The sequence below is a fragment of the Plodia interpunctella genome, chromosome 19 (genome assembly GCF_027563975.2).
Source record: "Plodia interpunctella isolate USDA-ARS_2022_Savannah chromosome 19, ilPloInte3.2, whole genome shotgun sequence".
Lineage (NCBI taxonomy): Eukaryota > Metazoa > Arthropoda > Insecta > Lepidoptera > Pyralidae > Plodia > Plodia interpunctella.
In genome coordinates, this window is record NC_071312.1 from 6147257 (window position 1) to 6170839 (window position 23583).

General features: G+C 34.6%; 3 protein-coding genes across 4 annotated transcripts in view; 2 read left to right on the forward strand and 1 right to left on the reverse strand.

Annotated features, from left to right (window-relative positions):
- The window catches only part of dysf (dysfusion), a 124794-nt gene extending 109929 nt beyond the window's left edge, over positions 1-14865 (forward strand). For both annotated transcript variants that reach the window (XM_053759766.2, XM_053759767.2), the window contains exons 9-12: positions 1211-1364; positions 12199-12519; positions 12899-13524; positions 13971-14865. In XM_053759766.2, the coding sequence (XP_053615741.1) occupies positions 1211-1364; positions 12199-12519; positions 12899-13524; positions 13971-14017 (1148 nt within the window). In that variant the 3' untranslated portion in view covers positions 14018-14865. The remainder of the gene's footprint in view (positions 1-1210; positions 1365-12198; positions 12520-12898; positions 13525-13970) is intronic.
- Positions 14866-15046: 181 nt separating this feature from the next.
- MED24 (Mediator complex subunit 24) lies at positions 15047-18298 on the reverse strand. The gene has a single exon (XM_053759301.1). It carries the CDS (start codon positions 18101-18103, stop codon positions 15182-15184), a length of 2922 nt encoding a protein of 973 aa, XP_053615276.1. The 5' UTR covers positions 18104-18298; the 3' UTR covers positions 15047-15181.
- Positions 18299-18666: 368 nt separating this feature from the next.
- Trmt61 (tRNA methyltransferase 61) overlaps positions 18667-23583 on the forward strand; it is a 66917-nt gene continuing 62000 nt past the window's right edge. Inside the window, exons 1-4 of the mRNA XM_053759302.1 lie at positions 18667-18931; positions 19264-19420; positions 20467-20609; positions 21573-21702. Coding sequence (XP_053615277.1) covers positions 18737-18931; positions 19264-19420; positions 20467-20609; positions 21573-21702 — 625 coding nt within the window. The 5' untranslated portion in view covers positions 18667-18736. The remainder of the gene's footprint in view (positions 18932-19263; positions 19421-20466; positions 20610-21572; positions 21703-23583) is intronic.

Genomic DNA, 23583 nt, shown 5'->3' on the forward strand with positions numbered 1-23583 from the left:
TTGACCGCGCCTTTTATGGATGGTTATGCTAAATACAAATCAATGTTTAGCTAAACTTACGACTTGTAACAATAATCATTTCTGTTTATACCTCATTTGAACATACGATTAGTTATTTCCCGATTTGGTACTTGAAAATTGACGCATGGACACAAATTGCTACGAATAATGTATAAATGCGAAAATAATTTTTGTTTATTTGTTACATCTTCACGCTTTTTCTATGCTACCAATCTTCTTCAATGTATAATATATATGTAGATAAAGCGTTAAAGAGTACAGTAAAGGATATACTACTTTTCATTCAGGTATAAAGAACATTTTTCATAGAAAATTCACCTGTCGGACTCGTGATTAAAAGCTAATTAAATATGTTACCAATACTATTTTGAAATGTTTAAGACAGCCACATTCTTTTTCTCTTCAAATAAATATTTTTTTATTTTATAAATTTGGATAACCAATAAATAGCATAATAAACAAATTAGCTTATAAAATATACATTTTAGAGACCAATTACAGGTAATTTCAGTATTAATAATATTTTCAATCAGGTATTTTTCCGAAAATTTTCGAATAACTGAGAACTACACGAACAGAAAATATCTCGGCAGCACTACATGAGTTAAACGAAAATAAATCAATTTAAATCATTTGTTTGGCTAGAGGCATACGATCATAACTTCACTGACCTTGTACAACTTTTTCATAAACTAATTAATTCAACAACATTTTTTTATCCTGATTCGTCACTTCATTGATTCACACATTTGTATAGACGTTTTTGTAGCTGTTGATACTATAAACAGACGGACAAAAAAACTCCATTGTGTGATCTAACAAGCAATCATGAAATAAAACGTGTGTGTGAATTTTACTAGATAATTTTAAGATAGATAAGGTGTTACGTATTCTTTTTTGTCTGGGTTATAATCATAACGTATACGTAATGCGCCCAAACAATAGTTTTTAAGATTTCTAGCCTAACAAGATACCTACCGTTATAATATCACCACACCATGTCCGTATTGTCTGTATACACATTATGTGTATTAATTACTAATTTACTTATAGTTATTTTTTTTATATTCAATCTATATTTTAATAACATAAGATAATGTATGGACCTTATAGTTGAAAATATTTTATTATTATTAAGACATAGATTTCCAAATAGAGAGTGATATAACATGATTATTTCCTCCAACAGTAACCCAATCGGAACAAGAGCGCTCCTGCATTGCGTTGCTGCGACTGCAGCGGCGGGCAGGCGGCTTCTTGTGGGTGCATGCCGTGCTACAGCTCAAAGAGAACTTGGAGAACTCCCAACGACCAGTTATAGTGTGCACCAACCAAGTTCTCAGGTGAGTTCCAATCTCACTTACGTTCTAGGCTTCCTCTAGATGCTTGCCACGCGAGAGCTCAAGTAGAAGAAGGTGAACTCCCAGCGACCAGTGATAGTGTGCACCAACCAACTTCTCAGGTGAGTCCCAATCTCACTTCAGTTTTAGGCTTCCTCTAGATGCTCGCCATGCTAAAGCTCAAGTAGAAGTTGGTGAGCTCCCAGTGAGCAGTGATAGTGTGCACCAGTGAAGGTCTCAGGTGAGTTCCAATCTCACTCCACGCTAGGGGCTTCCTAAGGGTGCAATCGTACTAAATCTCAAGGAGTATTATGTCATTCACCACGCAAGTTATCGATTAAGTTCTCATCGCAAATATTTAGATCATATCAGCTATTTTGTATCCCCACTATTGAGGCATTTCCTTATAGATGATTATAAAGGTTACGACATGACCAGGGCCCAATACAGATTGATATAACATTAGATCTAAAAGTTAAAAACTATTCAAACCAATCTAAGTAGGTATAATACTTAGGTACCAAAGTAGTTTGCAATAGAATAGCATTGATTAAACTAGCAATTAATAATGTAGCCCAGCCCATGTCCTTAAATTGATAAACTATGGACATAATAAATTAATGTTAAACATAAAATGTCATACAAATATTGCCACAGGACTTTTCACCTTTGCCCTCTCAATTAAATAACAGAGGAAAGTTACTATAAACGTAATTTACTAAGGGAAACTTTAGTAATTATCATTACGATGTATGTTTAGCTTTATGAAGTACAGATTTATGACATCATAATATTGAACATATATATATATCGATACAAGATTACTCTTCTTATATTTAAAAACTTGTGCTTTTTAAAAGTCATAGGTTCATATTTACAGTATTTTTAAAATTTTAAGAATATTTGTAATAATACAAAAAAATATATTAAAAATTAAAGCCTACCTAGCCTACTTGAGGAACCTCGTAATCTTCAACTTTAATTAAATATAATTTTAATAAATTATAATGTAAAAAATTATCATAAAATATATGCTGAAATATCAAAAATTACTGCCATTATCAGAAACACAGAAAATATCTAATTTATGTGAACAAAATAAGGAAAGCATTGTAAATGTCGATGTCTCAAATACATTTGTTTGGTAAACCAACAGTTCTATATATTAACTACACTAAAATTAATATGACACTTAAATGCTCTTATTTATAATATTCAATAGCGACGAAAACATCAAAATTGCCTACACAATTTCACACGGGTTCTGCATCTAAATGTTATATGTCTATGCGTATACGCTTCACCTCATACTGAGAGTAAAATCTCAATCGTTATAGAGAACAGGCAGGTAAATCATCTGACCACTCGGCCTAATAGCTGTGCTCTGTACAGACAAACTCGAAAATGTTTAGTAATATTTTGTGTATTGAATCAGCATATTTTTAGATCTATCTATCGCTCGTCACCACTACTCGAGTTCATTCGTTAAAATGAAATAAAAAAGATTTTCAGTTTTTCTTTCTTTTACACACTTTTTTCAAAACCACTGCTGCATATTGGAGAAAGTTTTTGGAAACATATAACAATTGAAAAATCTACTTTTGCGAACCCACGCGTAAATGCTTTAGCAGTTATATCAATAAGCACCGTTTGTGTATTGTCGAGCACATAGAAAAGTGTATTAACCAAAATGTGCTGAATCCAAGGAAACCAGCTGGCCTTTTCTATAAATTAATTAAACTGACGTGACGACATCTACTAGAATGGCCATAAATTTAAAATAAATATTTTATCGAAATAACTTCAATAAATTAAATCGATTAATTCCTCGAGTAAATTCGATACTATCTAGCGGACTGTACCAATGAATCTCCTATTAACCATTAATACATTGGATAGCCCGCAATCGGCGATCAAGGGAGGAATCACTTCATCACAAGCCGGCTATTATTGTGTGTGCAAGACGTCAAATTGTAGTATACGACGTAAACGCTTGTACACTTCTTTATGTCTACGACTGTACAAGTTTATGGAGAAAATGATAAATTGTTGGTTTAAAATTTTACTACCTCTTGCCCGCAGCTTCGCCCGCGTGTATTTATCTGCGAAAGCGGAACAGACGATTTTTGGGGAAAAAGTAGCCTATGTTTGAACGGGTGTTACATGCATACCAAATTTTATCAAAATTGGCCCAGCGGTTTAGCCGTAAAAGGGAAACAGACAGACTTTCGCGTTCATAATATTAGTACTTATGGATTACATTTAGATTAATGTTAAAATATTCATAATAATATAGATATGTTATAATCCGTTTGTTTTCTAGAAAATTTCTGATTTCTCAGAGAAAATAGTCTACGAGTAGCAATAATTCTTTCATACCGAGTGTGTTACAGTGTTATATATCATACAAGTCGCCTTAAGGCATCTGACATGACTTTTACGAATACCTCCACTTGTGTACTACCAGAAACTGACTGCTATCTTTACATGTAGCATACTGGTATACAAACCGCACAAATCATATTCGAACGGCACAAATGGCATGATCGATCTCATGCGGGCATCTTAACCACTAGACCGCGAACACTTCAGCCAGTAAGTAAATATAAACTTATCTATATTTTGTATATAAATTTGCCCAAGCCCTTGAATTAATCAATGTTGAAGATTGCGCCATAGATTCACAAATCAATCAAACAGTCGAAATGCCTCGTATATTCTACCTAGTAAATATTAACTTTAACAACTTTTGAATAATAAACTCATAGATAAACTAACTTCGGTCAACCTTGACAGTTTTCGACGTAGATCAATATTTTTTTTTATAATAACCCTAAAAATCCACACGTCCAATCAAAATTGATACATCATTTATAAAAAAAATACATCAAAAGCAATGAGTCAAATATTTTAATTGGCATAAGTTGCGATCGTTAATCAAAAATAATATTTCTCATAGCGTACATAATTTTTTATTATATCAGCTTGCCACATACAAAACGATACGAAATATAATAATATCTCTACAAATTGCTATGATAATGGATTTATATATTATTTGTTAGGTTATAAAATCGGTATAGTAAATAGAAATAATGATTTAATCGACTTTAATAGTGCGATTCGTTACGATCCGACCCGTGGGATAATATATCTAATTATTTCTTGAGTTTGTTGAAAAGACGACTGATTAGAATTCTGAAATTTTAGTATAGATTTTACATTAGGCAAATTAAATGTAAGTTAGTAATCTTGCCAGTTGACTATTAAATAACGAATGTTCTTGTGGAAATAATTTGTTGACCATTTCTAGGTACCTAGGTATTTTTTTTTGTGCATGTATGCGTAATGTTAAGTACCTACCAAAATTTCTTATGTCTTAATCATAAGAAATTTTGAGATCAAAAGTAGTACTGAATTCATCAATCTAATAATCCATAAATTTTATTACATTACCGTTATCCGGGGACGGCGGAACATGTCTATTAAATAATTAAATCTATTAATTTTTGTAGATTGAAGAAAGAAGTTTTTTATATTATTTTTTCTGTATCTAAGACATTCCATTGCCATTAAAAGTAAGTAAAAACGCAATTCATACGACAAATAATAAATTAATATAAAAAAATATTCTCTAAACAATGCAGCTCGATTACAACACTGATTTATTTACAAACTGCAACATTGTAATTTTATGGCTGATACACAGCATTTTATAGGCCGCATAAAAATGTTCCGACCGCGCCTCGCTCAATCTGCGCCTGCGCAAAGTAAATTGTTAAGTGAATCCGATACTGGGGCAAGAGAGAAACGAAAATAACAAGGATATTGAAAAATGTGTTAGTGGATTTATAAATTGTGTATTTTTAACCGACTTCGAGAAATGCTAAAAGTAGAGTGGACAGCGAACGTGAAACTGAGTTTTTGTCGTAATGTTTTCCTTTTTCGCATGGTGTGTATAATTATTGTATAGTATTTATACACATTATTCAAAAAAAGTTTTATATAATTATTTTAATAAACTCTGTATGTAGCTACTATTAGTTACAATATGGACAAAAACATCCAAATTGTTAAGTATATACTTATACCACTCAGTGTTACCCAAAACAACCAACATTCACTCACCAGTTACTGTTCTAATCCTACTATCTAGTAGGAGAGCTGGAGAGTGAATGTTGGTGGCCAAAAATATCACAATCCAATGCTCCGTTCAAATCTCACAATAGGTTTTGACGTGAAAGAAGGACAAACAAACACACTTTCATATTTATAATATTAGTATCGTAAGCCAACATTATCTAAACACATAATCTGGAATACTAAGAACACCTACCTGTCTAACAGTATTAAAATATTCGCGCAAAATATTTCACTTTAAAATTATCCTATTTCCCAACGTTTTCTAGCGGCCATCGATCAGGCTCCGCTTGTTAAACTCGGTTTCTCACATAACAACAATAGCGGGGCATATTTCAAGCTATCCCGATACATCGGATCGCCGCCTCTTTACCAATAAATCACTCGATACAATATTTATTCGTGGGCCGTCAATATTCGCGAGGATTAGATTCGGATCGCGTACCTTAGATATTATTGGCAAAGTTTTACCATTTATTATTCGTATGGAACTACAACTGTCTATTTTATATACTAGCTGCGCCCCGGGGTTTCGCTCCTGTGATAATTTCTGGATAAAAAGTATTCTATGTGTTATTCCAGGTTAGTTATATTCTATCCGTGTACCACATTATATAATAATCCGTCCAGTAGATTTCGCGTGTAAGAATAACTTACATACCTAACTTTCGCATTTATAATGTTAGTAGAATATACAAAAATAACTGTCGTAGCACCAAGTGTACATAATGAAATAATATTATATGCCTGATATAATATTATTTTGTTCTCCTAAAAAATGTGTATGGTCCTACACATTCCTCTGATACTCAAGTTGAATAAAATAAATAAAATCGATTTATTTGGTACTTAATGTACTATAAGTATTACCTACATGTACTTATGCATGGTGTAATAATTACCCTGATGTTTTAAAAATTTAACTGTAATAATAAAATACTTAAATAAAAAACATTAACCTAAATTCTGAGTAAGTAGTTGGGTACTTGACGTTCACAAAGTCATCAAACATAAAATTTTGTTTTATTCATCATCATTCGAGAAACGTATGAGTAAACGTTAGCAGAGGCCAGACAGGACGTCATCCGGTATTGATATCTCAATAGGGAAGTCTGTACGACCGCGTTAAGTTATGACGGCCATTTTTCAAAGTCGGCCACGCGGGTTGTTGCGCCGGCGCAGTTAATAGCCCAGCTTTGAGCCCAATTAGTTTTAGATTTGATACTTAGCCGGCCCTTTACGGACATTAGTCAAACAGTTTGGTATACTTGACAGTTATGGGATTTGTAAATATAGAGGTTTAGAGCGAAATTTTCTATATACATCATAGAATAAAACAGACGGACAGACGAACAATAAAGTGTTCCGATTATTTTTTTGGAGACGAGAAACACGTGAAATATAATACAAATGATACTCGTCATCTAACAAATCAATAAATAAATCGAAAATAAATTACAATAAACGCGTAGAATACCAAATTCTCAACAGTGAACTGGAAAATACTTGACCAGGCCGAAGGTCATCGTCGATGCAATTGTTTTCAGAATGATTATTACCTTAGATCAATGAATACTTAATAGAGGAAAATTATGAGAATATTATACGTGTTATGACGAATTGAATATACCTAAATATATGTTCTTTTCTTAATTACTGTCATTGCATTTCTTTCTCTCTCCCTCTCTCTCTCATTGGAGCGTTTTTCCTGTTTCTTCCGCTACCATAGAACGTCGGAATAACTGTACCTATTCATATTCGTATTCTGGTACGTTCCCCTTTTTCTTGTCCCTTTCGCGCGGTGTTCAGCATCCCTAGTTGACAGACCATCGGCACGCGTGTCATCTTGACGACATCAAACCAGCATTTCTTGAGTTTGCCCCTTCTGCTGTTTGTGGACAAATCTTGTCTAATTCTGATAAAAATGTTATCCAAATTTGCCTATCTCAATGTTAGGACTATGTAATAAGAACGTCTGAAGTACCTAATATTACTTGGTTAAATTTTGAATAACCGTACAGAAGGTAACACGAGTGGGTTGCGACATTCGGTCAGAGTGACAAATGACGCAATATCCTAACAATGCGGCCCGTGAGCAGAGCGGATTTATTGGACCAACGGATAAATGTGGTCCAAGTGACAAGAGAGTAGCTTTTCTGTCATATGCATGATGCATAAAAAAATATCAGTAATAAATACTTTCTGAGAAGGGTAGCAGTCAGATTGGTATTCGTATCAGGCAAAGTTTCTGTGTAGAACCTACTAAGTAAGTTTAAGTTACACTGTCCTAAGAGTAGGTACTCCTATAGGACAGGGTAGACCACAGAGTAGATATTAATTAATGTACAATATGATTAGACTTGTCATTTTATCACCAGCGTCACATGGCAAAAAAATATTGTTGATTCACTATTTCTAAATTTGAACCTGCTAAATAAGTAATTTCCATACCACTGTCCAAATATTTTTGTACAACTTGCTTGTTTTCAAGTAAATACTTAAAGGTATCTAAATAGTTATATATTTTAAATAGGTCAATAAGCTAAACGTGGCCGTTGAGTTTCGCGACTCTTAGCTCTGTATACCCCGCAAGGGACGAAGACGTGACTGTATCAATACATAATTATACAGGTGCCTACAGAATATTTAATATCTACCTTGGACCATACATTTAAAGCCTAAGTGCCTAAGGGTTCGCCCTTTGTGCCCTGATTGTTAGGTCAACTGTACTGTCACCCACTCGTGCATTGAAATTAATTTAGATTTAGTGTAGTAGCGCCTACTAAGATTACTGAGATTAGCCCACAACGACGCCATAATTAAGTTAATCTTAAGTATAAAGTATAACTATTATACAAGGCAACACTTGAATTGTCCCTTTTTCACTTTAAATAAATACAACTAGCACAGCGTATGCCACTTTTGTCACCGAAGGGGCAAACCCAAGAAGTGCTTGGCTTGAGAATGTTAGCAATTAACAAACCAATGAAGTAAGAAGTATGATGGGTGCTTGATTAGAGGTTCGAATGGTCTAACAACTAAGACTGTGTGAAGTGTGAAAGAGAAAGTGTGTTTTTTTTACTGAAAATGTTACTTCAAATATCCAAACAAATTTTATAGGTACTCAAGACTTTGTCACAGTTAGCCACAGGACATATCGTAAATTATAATTACAATATAAGCATTTACTAGGCCGGTCCTTAATTTATGATTAGGAATAATTAAATGCTTTATCATTTGACGTTGGGCTAATTGGTGTTGCTTTTTGTATTGTAAATTGTTAATTGTGGCTATCTACCTACCACCTGGTAAACAAGAGTAGGGCCAGGGGTCAGCCATTAATTTATTAGGTATATCGAGAACTAGTTTGAACTACTATTTACTTACAATTTTGGTAGGTAAGTACTTAAATGAAACTAACTAGTTTCGTTTGCAGATTGACTCACAATTGCCTTCAAACTTGCTTAAAACCACAGATTATTTGTTAATTATTTACTAGCGGCCAATCCCGACTTCGCTCGGGTAAAACCAAAATTAATTATACCTACTACTTTATTAATTACTTTTATTTAAAAAAATGCATACAAATACAAAAACTAGTGAAGAAAAATCGGTTCTAATCAAGATTTGACGTTCATTATCTGGATCGACCGGTCTGGTGAATGAGAACGCGGGCCGATCCCAAATAATGGGAAGTGGCAAGGAAAAACAAAGTTTTGACGAGCTTCAACTATTCTGTTATGAGCTCAGTAATTCATGTTCCAATGATAAAATAAAATTAGACAAAATGCTAACAAACCCAACTGGCGGGTCTCTTATCTGACACATACAAACACGCACACATTATGTGTATTTGTCAATACCTCTAGACTTAGCGAGGGCAAATTGTCATCATGTTTCGCCCACGACACGTCGACGAGATTTACACCGGCCACTGTCGCGCAAATTGGCCCCAGTTCAGTCAGTCAGATACATGTTTTTAATAGTTTCCTCATCATCGTTTTGTTGTACCGGTATTTCTCCTACCGTATGTATTGATGTATTTATTTTCCTGTCAGTTGACTGGAAGAGATCCCTTCATAGGACAAGACCACTGACGCAATTACTGGCCTGTATTCCGTTTCAACACAGTTAATATAAGATAATAAACGTACGTCTTATATTCATCAAAACGAAATAAGTACGATATCTTACTTCCACAAGTATCTGTTCGCAATTATCGTTGCAATCTGTCAGTTAATTTTGTACAGGCAACAGCATTTAATTCTACAAGTTCATTGCAAATTCGACGATATTACCAAAGCATAATGGTCTAAGCAGGATAACATGATATGATGTTGAATACGTCTAAAGTTATATGTAGGAAGGTACAATCAGACACAATAGTGACAACTTGAAAAGTTTATATTGTTTCTCCGCTTAGAAATTAAGGTAGCCTAAGGAACATTAGGTGCCATTTTTTTAGCACCCAAATTGGGATCTGGGATCTTGGACACATTGAAGACTTGGTCATGGACTCATCAAACCTCGGCGTTCTTATTACTAATAGATTTTGAAGTTATCTTGAGGATGATCCTCAAAAACTGTTCGACAACCATCTCCAATGTTTAGGAGCGGTGTTGACTGGACAAAAACGGCCCACACTAAGCTCTAATCTTGTATCGTAAGTGCGATTGATACAAACACAGAAACGAGCACAACACACCCATAACCGCTGACAAATATTTGTGATCACAAGCATAAATATTTGCCTGTACTGGGAACCGAATCCTTCGAATCCGAATCCTGGGACCTTCAGATATGGGACGTGCGTGGTAACGGTTGCGCCACGGAGGTCGTCAAAACTGAACACTCAAACAACCCAACCATACCAGACCATCCTAGCAAAGGCCGACGCCAAATAAAGGAATAGGACACGGAACAAGAAGATCTCAACAATATCCTCAATCGTAATCAATCGCAAATCTGTTAACAATAATTTCAAAATGGCGTCCTATCAGTTCTGGTTTCATAACCTCTGCATAATTGATTCGAGCGCACGTGGCGCTTTCGTGCCTTACTACAATCCATTGTGGTGGCTAATTCAGCTTATCTGGCCTTTGGCCCCGGGTGGTATTATTGAAAGATTGACCAGGAAAACTATGTTGACGTTGTTTATCTATTAGCCTAGTCATATTTATCGGGTTAATTTTAATTGAACAAGAGAGTACCTTTATTAATGAATATTGTAGCTTGATTAAAGAGGTTATTATTATAGATATGCCGTTCCGCACACTATTGAATATTATTCAGATGCTATTCGAGGAATAACTAATTAAAGTTAACACTTCGAAAAGTATTTTTATAACTCAGTTGCCTATAAAGAGCCACACATACACGGAATACATCGTGGCGTCGTGTGGCAACAACAGCATTTCCAAAGAGGATTGACGTCAGGCAGGCGTCCGGCCGCAAAACCAAAGCAGATTTTAGCGGGCCTGTCCTAACAGTGATAAGAGAAAACACGAAATAAATTTAAAAAATCAAAACTTAGTTTTTGCATTTTCCTCTCGCCAGTACACAAGGGTCCAGAAAGTCCAGCTATGTGACATTTCCCGCACTATCAAAGGTTGCGCTAGCGAAAGGTTACATAGGAAATACAAATTCAATACAAACCTCTGTAGCCCACCATTACTTTACCTAATTTACTATTCATTTGAACCTCGTTGTGGACGACAGCGTCCAGCTGGTTCAAAATACAATTATGTATATATATTTATGCGAGTAAAGAAAATTGCAGCGATGTTAAGGAACATGGGACGTAGGAAATTATCATTATCATCATTTATTATAGTATAAAACAAAGTCGCCCTTCGCGTCTGTCTGTTCAGACGCTTTCTTCTTTCAAACCACGTAGGCAACATATTTTGATGCAATATTCACTATTATGTATACCATTAATTACCGAAGGTTTATACATACGAAAATTCCTACGGAAACAAACTAAGTATAGCTATTTTGACTTATTTTTTTATTTCAATTAATTTTATTTATATATTGTTTTTATTTTAATAATAGAATATTCTCCAAATTAACGATTATTTAATGTAAATATAACCTAATTATTGATTGTCATCTCTCAACAGTTTACATAACGGTACGCTACAAAGCAAACTAATAATAAACAATTAAACTTTAGTAGGTCTATCCCACTTTACTAATGGCCAAAGCGTGTATTCCCGTCAAATGGGCGAATTCTTCCTGCGCGATGGCAATCACCATTTTAACTTGTTTTAATTGCTTTTATGTTTATATGTGATATTATATTCCTTTTATTGTGGCCATTTACATAATTACATAAATTAGTTTACATACACCGAGGTCTTAAGAGCGCATATGTAATTAAAAATAAGCGTCGCCATACCGCAAGTTATTGAAAGTGCAAAATGTCGTTACTGACCTTACTTTATTTGAATAATGACGTCATCTGTTTAAATTCTATTAACAATGTTACAGATATAGTAACATCTTTATCTTTTAAGGGGTAGATAGAACCAGGAGTACGAGAACTGTATGTATATATGTTTAAACCTAATTCGATCATTTACAAAATATAAGTAAAAAAGGTACCTATAGAAATTGCGCCTTGATCCATTTATCTCATTTAAAAGTTTCACAACTACCTGCCTTAATTCTAATACAAACATTTTGTCCACAGTGAGCAAGAAGCGGCAGTAATGAAGGCGAACCCGTGGCTTTACCACTACTACGCAGTGCAGTCCAAGCTGCATTACGGCTTAGCCTACGAAGCTGCTTCGAGAATGTACGGGCCGCCAGCTCCGGACGTGCCCATCTACCCTCCGACGATGCAGTACACCGCACCACCAGTCTGCGTCAACGGGAACCAAGTCATGATGCCCAGTCCGAATATCCAGCCACACATACCCCACGTGACCCCACATTTAACGCCAATGCACTACGCCTACGAACGGCCAGACAACGTCCCTGTAGATTACTCTGTGCCCCTCCAAGATAATAGGTACGATATGTAAACGACTTAAAGGTTTCCAACTTAACCCCGCTAATTGGACCTATTAAATTTTATAGTGTCAACTGATGATCAAAACAATTTTGCACCTGTTTCAATGAGATCATTTCTTTAAATAATAAACCTGAGCAAGGGAAACCCCAACTTGCGATGTTTAACGTTCTAAAATGACGAAAAAAACAAATAAGACCTGTTATTGACTTCTTCGTTCTTGACCATACCTCTAAAGTTATATTACCAGCCTTATTGTATTAAATATTGTATTAAATATAGACTGAAATTTTAGCAATTGCTTCTAACATCAATCGACCATTAGAGTTATTTGGCACTCTGACATGGTCACATGTTTAACATTAGACCCATTTTACAGATACCACAATATTAGAGTGGAAGATACGAGAGTCCAGCCAAATGCGAAACGGAAAACGAAGAACACAGACGAGAAACCTAACACGCCCATTCCTAACATGTCGCCTCGATGTACCCCATCCACCGTCACATCTGGAGATACTCTAGTCGCTGTATCAGCTGGGTCGATAGCCAGCAGAAGACCTGGCTCGAAAAACTTCAATATAGCGGAGACAGAAATGGTTGATCAATGGAATCCTAGTCCCACTTGGTCGGAGTCCGCCCTACAGAAAGTTCCAGACGTTTGCCATCAGGATTTGAGTCCTTACGTGACGACAACGCCTCCAACGCCTTCTGGGACGCCAACATCGTACACACAAAACTATAGTCATACCTTTGTGTTCGACTGGTCACCAGAGCAATATGTTCCTCATACTAATAATAACAATAGATGTAACACAGTAACAACAGAAAGTTCCTACCAGCAGGCATGGGAAAGAAGCCAAAGGACCGCAATAACCAGTAACATGGAGGGCTCGATTGATGAGAATTGTAATCCTAATAGAATAAGCTTACCTGTGAGAGCTAGTAATCCACCTCCGGCGTATAACGCATCAAGGGAAGTTGAAGTTCTCAGAAGACAAATAGGTAAGTAGATGTCTAATAACTATAATAATGTATCTAGAAGAGAAACTTCTTATTTATATACCTCATTGAAATTCAGTGGAAGCGTTAAATTTTAACTTTTTTTTTTAACATGTCACACATGTGTGACAAAAGTGTGTGTAAGTTAAAAAGCATGCTTTTTAACTTATTTTTGAAAAAATGAGATTTTTTTGTCTCATTATTATTATACACTTTATTTTTATCGAAATAATGTTTTCAAATAACTACTTAATGGTTGACTGGAAGAGGTGCCCCCTTCTGTGCTTTTCGTTATGTTTTGTTGTGTGCAATTAATTTACATTAAACAATTAAATTTATTACACGTATACTTAGATTATACGCACGACGAAAAGCTCAGATTTTCGAAATTAGGTATAGTTTTCATTTTTTTATGGTGGATAGATTATAATTTCCTTTTTTTGTTTCAGACAATCCGCATCCAGATTTGCCGGATGCCAAAAAACCTGCATTATAACTATAGCATAATTTTGTCAAATTTCGAATAAGATAGTTCAATATTTGTTACCCTAATAAGTTTAATTATTTGTATTAAAAAAAGCTCTGGAACTCTCCTGTGATCTTTGTGTGAATAAGTAAAGTTATGGATAGATATACATTTTTTTCCCTTCCCTTGTACAAATTATTGTTATTTAAATTTAGGTATTATTATACAATTCACATACAATGTGATGTGTGTACGGTATACGAATCAGTATGTTAAATGTAAATAATCCGTCCAAGGTTAAAAATGTGGAATTGAAATAATGAGATTATTGATCAAGCATTTCTAGATTGTGGATGCCTTGGTACCTATTTAGTTCTAGATAAGTAAGTTTCCAGCATGCAAAAGCTGAATTCTTTTCCTTCGCAATTTTATTAAAATAGATGTGAGAGCCGACCACTGTCACTATATTAGAATATATCTAGCAGTTAATATTGAATACGAATTTACAAGTGCGAAATTTATCGTCGAGGCGAAATTCATACTTAGAAATAAACGATTCAGCTGAGTTACAAAAGAATAACAAGATGTCTGGCACAATAAAATAAAATTATTATATGAGGATTTCAGTACATACTGTAATATCATCGAGATTGATACCTACATGCACTGTGCGAATATATTGTAATAAACGATTCCGTCCAGTCGTCTTCCTATTTAAATATTTATAAGTATTACATGTACTTACTTCATAGAAGTAAATTTTGTACAAATACATATAAACGAAACAAGTTCTTAGTTTCGTCATGTAGGTATATTATTTAGAAATAATTTATACTCCATACATTGTTGATTGAATTTAAAAAAGTAAAGATATTACGATTATACCAAAGTGTTTTTCTTTTATATTATTCTTACCCAAGAAGTAAACTGTAGGTCAAGGATATGATACATACCCAGATGTTGTTTGCTACGCTACGATAATCGCTGAACCGATTTTATTAACGTATGGAATAGATCTATCATGCTTAAAAAGGTTAGGTAGCATTAAAATAAAATGCCTTTCTAATAAGATATTTCCCATATTTATTGAATTAAAATATCCAGAAACACTACATAAATAAAATGTTTACTTAAAATTATTGAAAAATTACATTATCATTCCATTAGATAAATACGACAGATTCACAATTTAATCTAATCAGGCCTTAAGCGCATATTTCTCAAAAGGCAAAGATCTCTGGCCGTGTCTTTCCTGCCGTAAGGGATAGATAAATCATGTAGCCTTAATATCAGACTTATATTAAATCCTTCAGGAATAGCCTTTATCAAAGTGGGCACAAGTTCGCTCGTCATCTTCTGCAACACCAAATGTGCTCTTTCATGTCCACAAGAGACGACGTATGTCAGAAACTGAAGAATAAAATGTGTTTGTGGAGTGACTTCACCATTTTTACCAGCCAAGTGCGAGAAAGACGTGTATAACGTCTCCAGAGCAGACTGTAAAGGCTCTTTCAAGGTTACCCCAGAATTGTTCTGCCCTTGGCCATAATATCCACTACTATCCGAACTATTATCATTTAGCCTCCGAACTTTGCTTGATGTCACATCCATATCATCAGAATCGTCATGTCGGCGCTTTCTAGATATTTGAAGTTTATTCGCATTGCTGTGTTCTAAGGCAGCATAAATGCAATATACTGATAGTTTTGCCAATATTGCTGATTGTGGTTCAACCAATTCTTCGCACAGCTTGGCATTGTAAAGATATTGAGGCAGTACATGTAATAATAAAGCCTCGGTGCATTTTTCGATATCTATATGAAGTATAGCAAAAACTATATCTACTGATCTATCCAGGTCTTCTTGGTACCGGAATTTAAGTGTTTCTTTTACCAGATGTCTCACAAACCACACTGGACCAGTAGTATTTAGAAGACTCTCAAAATTATGCGTAGCATCAATATGAAGGTATCCTCGTGATTTGATGTCCTCCCAAATAGTTTGCAACTGTTCCAAAATAGGCTGTCTTGAAATTACATTATGAGAAAAACTAGTTTTAGTTTTTGGTGCTGATGAAGGATGAATATCATACTGCATCTTTTTAATGATATTGTTCATTAAGACCGATCTCTCTTTAAAAGTCTCTATCTGTTTCTCCAGATCATTTGGTGGTGTTAGAAATTGTTGAACCATATTCATAGGTTTCAAGAAAGCATCTTGATGAACCACATTTATATAAGAACAGAGCCACACAGAAGCACAAACAGCCAAAGCAGTCATTTTCTGTCTCAGAGAATCCAGCATCTTCTTAACATCTGCTGCAGAAAGTGAACCTTGTTCCCAAGCAAATAAGACTTCTCTCACAACTCCTGCAACATTCTCACACAAATCATGAGGTTTCATATTGGTATTTTTGAAATCAAAGTCTGGTGCACTCAAATGTCGAATGAAAACATCCACAAATTGCATTTCACACTTTTGTAGTATTTGATCTGGAAGCTTGTGTACTCCCTTCTGGGGCATGCAGTCTCTGACCCATTGTTCAAAGAAAGAATCTCCATTTTCCTCTAACACAGCCTCTGCACCATATTCTTGCACTATAAAGCAGAGTATCAAAAATGATATATCAAAGCTGGTAACTTTTGACTGAGAGGCACTCTTCTCATTGGAAGCATGAATAGCAAATTCATTTAGTTTTATAAGCCTCGACACAATTAATTTTAGCTTGCTTTCTACTGTTGCTACAGCTAAAATCTTTTCCAAGGTTCCTCCTCCCACAATTTGACAAAGCATTGTATTAAGTGAATCATGTATTTTATTGAAATCGCCTGCAAGAGTTTTCAAGATTCCTGCAAGTGTAGGCTCTGCTCTGGTAATAAAAATTGGAATAGGTCCCTGAAGCCCAGTAGGTTCTAATTTCTGCAATTTCAAATCCTTTGTCTCCCGTTTATTATTGAAATAACCCAAATGGCTTTCTGTCAATACATTTAATTTCACTAAAGGCTCAATTAATGATATAATGCTATTACATGAATTCTTTGTATCAACAATATCCAAAAGAGGGGTTGACTGCAACAAATTCTCAAATGCTTCTACGACTTCCACAGAAAATTCGCCTTCTTTACTGGTAGTTCCACAAATATTGTGTAAGTTATGAATAACTTGGGGAACCTTCAAAAATGTAAAGGCTGCCCAAAGGGCTTGGTTTGATGCATTCTTACTGGAATCGTTGAGTGATATAAAGCAAGCCCTAATCAATTCACAATATAGTCTTGATAAAGTGTATCCTTTGATGCGTTTAACCATCAGTAACTGACTTGAAAGCTGCTGAGAATCAGCGCTAGGGTTTGCCAGTAAATCAATGGCAACAAGGGCTTGTAAACAGTGGCTCACTGTCTCTGTTTTAATATTCAGTGGAGCAATCTTATCAATATCCATATTATGAATTTTTTGTAACGTCTCATGTAAAGTCACCGGTGCTTTAAACTGAGTATTCATCATGATAAAAGTTGTTATTTCTTGGCATTTCTTAGTCACCTTATTATATTCATCTGGATCATTCTGCTTAGCCAAATAAAACATTGCAACTAGAAAATCTGTATTGACTATAGAATTTAGTACAGATGTGGACTTCTCGAGTAATTCTTGACTCTGAATAGGGTTCAAAGATGGATATTTACTCAATGAATAATGGTAGACTTGCAATAGCCATAGAATAATCGAAGATACAGCATAGGCGAGTACTTCCTCTTCCATTTTTCCTCTGCAGGTTATATTGTCAAGAAAACCTTCCAAAAACTCAAGGAGGCTTAAAATGCAATGAGGTTTATGAAAGGCATCAAACTTAGATATTCTCTGGAGCACAGCGGCATAAGAAACAAGATGAGAAGCTAGTGAATGCTTCAAATATGATATTACTAACTGGTTGGCGCCACATCCTACCATAGCCTGTTGAAGTATGCAATCAGCTAGGTTATAAAGGTCTCCACTCACACCTCTCGGCAAAATAGTCTTGATATTTATGCCCCACTGGATGTCCGTCCACCTTTCTCGCCAAGCCTTGAGGATCAAAGCCTTCAGCGAGCTAGTTTTACTTGTAATCTTTGAGGCATCCATGATCTCTAGTTCAGTCACTTCTTTGAAAATTTGGAATAACCTTTCAAAATATCACTCGACTAATAAGTTCATTACTGTATTTAGAATATATTTCTTTACGTTTATTTACAATCATTTATCACATTTTTTCAGGAAATAAAGTTTTCACAACGTCAGCGTACGTACGCTAAAAATACAATAATGTGTTCTATTACAACATCATAGTATGCTAAAAACATACTACCTACTCTGATTGGTCGTAATAAATAAATGTTTAATAAACACCAATGAAATAGCAGGATAACTCGTGCTGCATCAGTGAAAACCTACTCCTTGCGTTTTATTACTGCTTGAAGATCGCGAGCAAAACTTTTACTTGCATTTTTAATTAATGATATTAGCAATGTTTCCTTGTAATAAAACTAAAATTAAACATAAATTATGTATGATAACATTAAATTCAACTTTATAAAATGTACACAAAACATATACAAGATAATTTGTAATATTTCAAATGAATATTTTCAAAAACTTTTTGCGAAACAAAACGTTGTAGTGTCAAACATGTTATTATCAGTCGTCGTTATCAGCTGGCTGACTGACTGAAGTTTTTGATTTCGCGTTGTTTGTTTACAAACAGATATTTTCAACACTATGAGTTTTAAAAGTTATAAAGAAAAAATAGATGAGGGTGATACAGTTATTCTGTACCTAAGTAATAATCTGTACGCCTTAGATGTACTCAAAGAAATCAAGAATAAAAAAGGTGATATGGTGGAGAATGTTTTTCAAACACCATACGGAGCTTTGAAAGTAAAGAATTTGATTGGAACTGAATATGGAAGTAAGGTAAGTCAAACTGTTAATAATTTTATTCATGAATATATAAAAAATGTACTATAATGATATTTTTTTTAAGACATTTACTATAACCTATAAAAAGTTACTTTCTAAAAGTTTCTGAAGAATAAACCGGTATAGAGTCTGTAAAACATTGTTATAAAACTTTTCCGTTATATATTTGAAATATATCAATAGTGTATATATATAAATAATAATATATAGTCCATATATTATTTACTGTCTTTAAAATTCATTTTAATTATTACCAATGTGAGGTTCGATAAACGTAAAATGATATATACAATAGTACTAAATAAATAATTTCAACGGTTTCATAGGTGGAATTGTCCAAAGGATGGGGTCATGTATTACAACCCACACCAGAGCTCTGGTCACTGACCTTGCCACACAGAACACAAATAATTTACACGCCTGACATCAGCATGATATTACTGCAGCTTGACATAGTCCCAGGCTCTGTGGTTATTGAAGCTGGTAAGCTATATTTCTTTATTCAACTTCAAATGTGATACCTACATCGCTTATTAACATTAAAAAAATATATAAAACTAAGTCTACTGTCGACCTCCAAAAGACAAGTGAAGAAGAAGTGCAACAAACTTTACCACAGCCATTCCTCCAGAGACTTCAATTAACAAATGTGGGCCTGACCTGACCTTTGAAGCCCTAGACGATGTTATATTACACTGGAGATGGTAGGATTATGTATGTAGGTTGTCGGAGGCAAACATTGTATCAGTAATCTCTTTAAAACCATGATTGCAGTAGAATACGACCTCACTATTTTTAACCCCCCCCCATGCAAAAAGAAAGGTGTTATAAGTTTGACCGCTGTCTGTCTGTGTATGTGGCACCATAGCTCATCAATGGGTGAACCGATTTGGATGTAGTTTTTTTATTTGATAGCTAATTTTTATGCGGTGGTTTTTAGATATGTTTGAGCAAAATATAGAATGTGAATATTATACATATGGGACATTGATAAAATAGAGAGAATAATTATAAAAATGCAGATTTACAAGAGTAATTCAATGCATATGGCTTTTTATATGCTTTTTAATCTCTTATCTGCACCAAGATGTAATTGACTCATTGTGTACTACCAACTTATGCAGTTTCGCCATTATCCAGCGGGTCGCCAGTCAATGGGTCAGGGACGGGCAGTTGATATATGAGAATATATAATACTAATGAGAAAAGTATGAATTATAGGTAAAGTCAGCACATTAAATCATGCATCAAAATTTCCAACAATTAATAGTTTTTGGACTTTGGTTGCTGTTGACTACATTTTTTTTTTAATCTCTAGGGGGGGCAGGTGCCTCTCCATGTCCCCCTTGGCGACGCCCATGATCACATCGACATAAACTAAGCGACAAATCTCCAAAATTTACAGATTTATTTTTTATGTTAAACTCGGGCTTCAGGCGCCACAGTCGTCAATGCAACCGGAAACACGCAAAGATGAGATAAGGAGATGTAATCATTAACCGCCATTAAAAGAAAAATTTCCTTGTCAGGTACTGGCAGTGGCTCACTTACCCACGCATTGATAAGGAGAGTGCGGCCCCATGGCCACGTGTACACTTTCGACTTCCACGAACACAGGGCCATCATAGCCCGGGAGGAGTTCCATGCACATGGTCTTGCGGACTTTGTTACTGTAAGATTATTTTTAATGCTAGTAATTTGTAGCTTTGTTAAATATCATTTAATTTAGAATATGACGTGAAAAAGTGCTTCTGAAGACCTAATTTCTGAATAAATGATTTGATTTTAAGTTTATGTATTAACTGATTATGTTTGTTTGTAACTTTATTGTATGAAAAATAAATACATAAATTAAAATTAATACAAGAAAGATGCAATACTTAGCTGGTTGGGAAGAAACCGAGAAAGCGCTCATATAAAAGAGAGAAGACTTATCCCAGGGCGTCGTCGGAGTCCAGGATTCACTTTTCTACTTTCTTCTTCACTTTGCACGATCTTCTCATTAAATCTCGTTACAAGTTAACAATCCCTTTTAATAGAGATAGATAAAAGCCACATTTACATTCATTTTGTCATGACATTTTATTCCTATCATCCTGTTTCAACATCGAGGGATAAAAATAAAAGTTCATAATTGTAATATTTATTGATGGCAATAATCAAATGATATATTCTAGGTTCTATGTCTATAAATTTATTTAAAAAGGACCTCTGCTGGCCTACCATCAACTTTTACAGAACGATTCCAATGCAACTCAGTTCAATTTAGGAACCTAAAATGAATCGCATTCATACTAAAAAGTAAGTTGATGGTACGAATTTTCGATGCAGTTCAGTTTAGGTCGTAAAGCGGATCGCGTTAAGAGATGATGGTAGCCCCCAGGTCCTTACTAATTGATAAATTTTATTATAATTTGAACGATTTTTTTAATGATAGACTCATATAAAAATTTAGTTATTTTAGTTACTTTTATTTATTCGATTTTATTTTGTGGGATGATAGCGTGCTCTCCGTTTAAATTTGCATACCCGTGGACGGTGAAACATGTACAATTAAGTTCTTCTTTTAACACCACATTGTAAAAAATGTAAACTCATGTTTTTGCAAATAAATAATCTTTGTCTTTGTCTTTAGGCACAACACAGGGACGTACTCGAGCAAGGTTTCAGGGAAGAGCTGAAAGGCAAAGCCGATGCGGTATTTCTCGATTTGCCCAGCCCTTGGTCAGGGGTTCCGCATGCATTAGAAGCGATAAAGAATACGGGTAAGTACATTGATATATTACACTTCTTTTCGAGCGAAAATAGCAAACAAATTATATAGTCAAATTGTCTTGTCATTTACGACATTTAAGGAGGACGAGGAACAGTTTATATTGAATATGCCTAAACTCTTTTCTTGACGACCTCTGTGGCGCATTGATTGTACGTCCGCCATGGAATTCCTGGGTTCGATTCCCAAATATTTGCACTTGTTTCACAGATATTCTGCGGTTTGTGTGTTGTTCCCACCGGATCCACGATATAAGTTTGATGCTTTGTGTGGACCGTTGAATGTTATTTATTTATCGTCTCATCATCTCTCGTCTGGTAAATTCATGTCCCAAACATTCTAAAACATACATCCAATAATACATAATTCAAAATTCTCTACTCATATATTTTATCCTACTATGGAACTAATTTCCCATGTTCCAAACATGGTCGAACAAGAAACAAACGCAGTTTATAAACGCTCACAAGAATCGATAAGCGATCGACTGACATAAAGCAGGAATCGAGCTGATCGGTATAAATCGACACATCGATTACGATCAGACCACTCGGTGTCGATTATTCCGATGCAAGTTAAATGTTTGTATTCGTATCTAGTGCAAGATAGCGCTGTGAAATCGATTCATCGTTTAAAATTATATTTATTTTAAAATTCATCTGACTCGAGTCCTAGATCTCCACGCTCTCCAAATTTGGTACACTGGCAGAATATAACACTCTGGGTGCTTTTTATCCCGAATTTCCCACAGGAGCGAAGTCCCGGGGCGCAGCTAGTGTAAATATAAATCAATATACTCGTCCACAGAAATTATAAATCAGTGAAAGTATTAACTAAAATGCTATTTCCCTAATCAACACAAATTTAATGGCCTAATAATTTTAAATCATGCTGTGCAATAAAATCGATCTCATTACAGTCATCAGGTCTTAGAGTGTTTACAGCTTTATTAGTCAAAGCGCGCGAAATTAAATTTTTATTTAGCTAAATAAAAAAATCCAAGACAACTGTAAAATAAACAATCAGCTGGAGATTAGTATATTGCCTCTTATAAAAGCTATTATTTCTGCAAAAAAGTATATGATATTTCGTTTTGCTCATATAAGAATGAGAAACTCGTATTATAAATACACAAAAAAACGGGATATAGATATACGTGTGCATAATTTTTCAACGCTAATCTTGCTGATTTGTATGAAGTAGGCTGGAAACTGTTCTATCTCATTTGGTTATACCAGCTCGGTGTCATTACATTACACTACATACATTTTTTTATTACTTAACACGTGTTTGTTTCCCTTTTCTTTTAATATGTATAAATATAATAAATACATTCACAGATGTAGTTATTCCCATCACGAGTATCATTCGATTATTCACAGGGAAGTCCTAGCCTTATATTGGTACCAAGATTACTGGAATAAATGACTGTTTTATCTCTATTATTTTTATTATTATTTTTTATTACGTTAGTTTTCTTTGTCTCTGGGGTAAGCGGTCGATAGGTTGCTCTATAAGCGATAGTTGCTCAAAGCATCTGACCGTACTCCAGCATACGAAAGGTCAGTAATTCACTTTTATTGTGGTCGTTACCCTGATTTCGTTGAGTCGGGTTAGAGATTGCAATATTTACGCATCATTAAAATATATTTAATATGGAGTTATACTGTAATTGTCTTAAGTTTTTAAGTACCTATTAAATTGAGAGGCGTTTATATGATTTTTTTCTATAATTTAAACATTTTTCTTTATATTTTGAACTAATAACTGTTATCAGGGGCCTTAACTTTATATAGCTGTCATGTCAAGTTCTTAAACGAAATCTTTGGCTTAAAGATATAATAATAGTTTAAAATCACTTGTAAAACTTGGA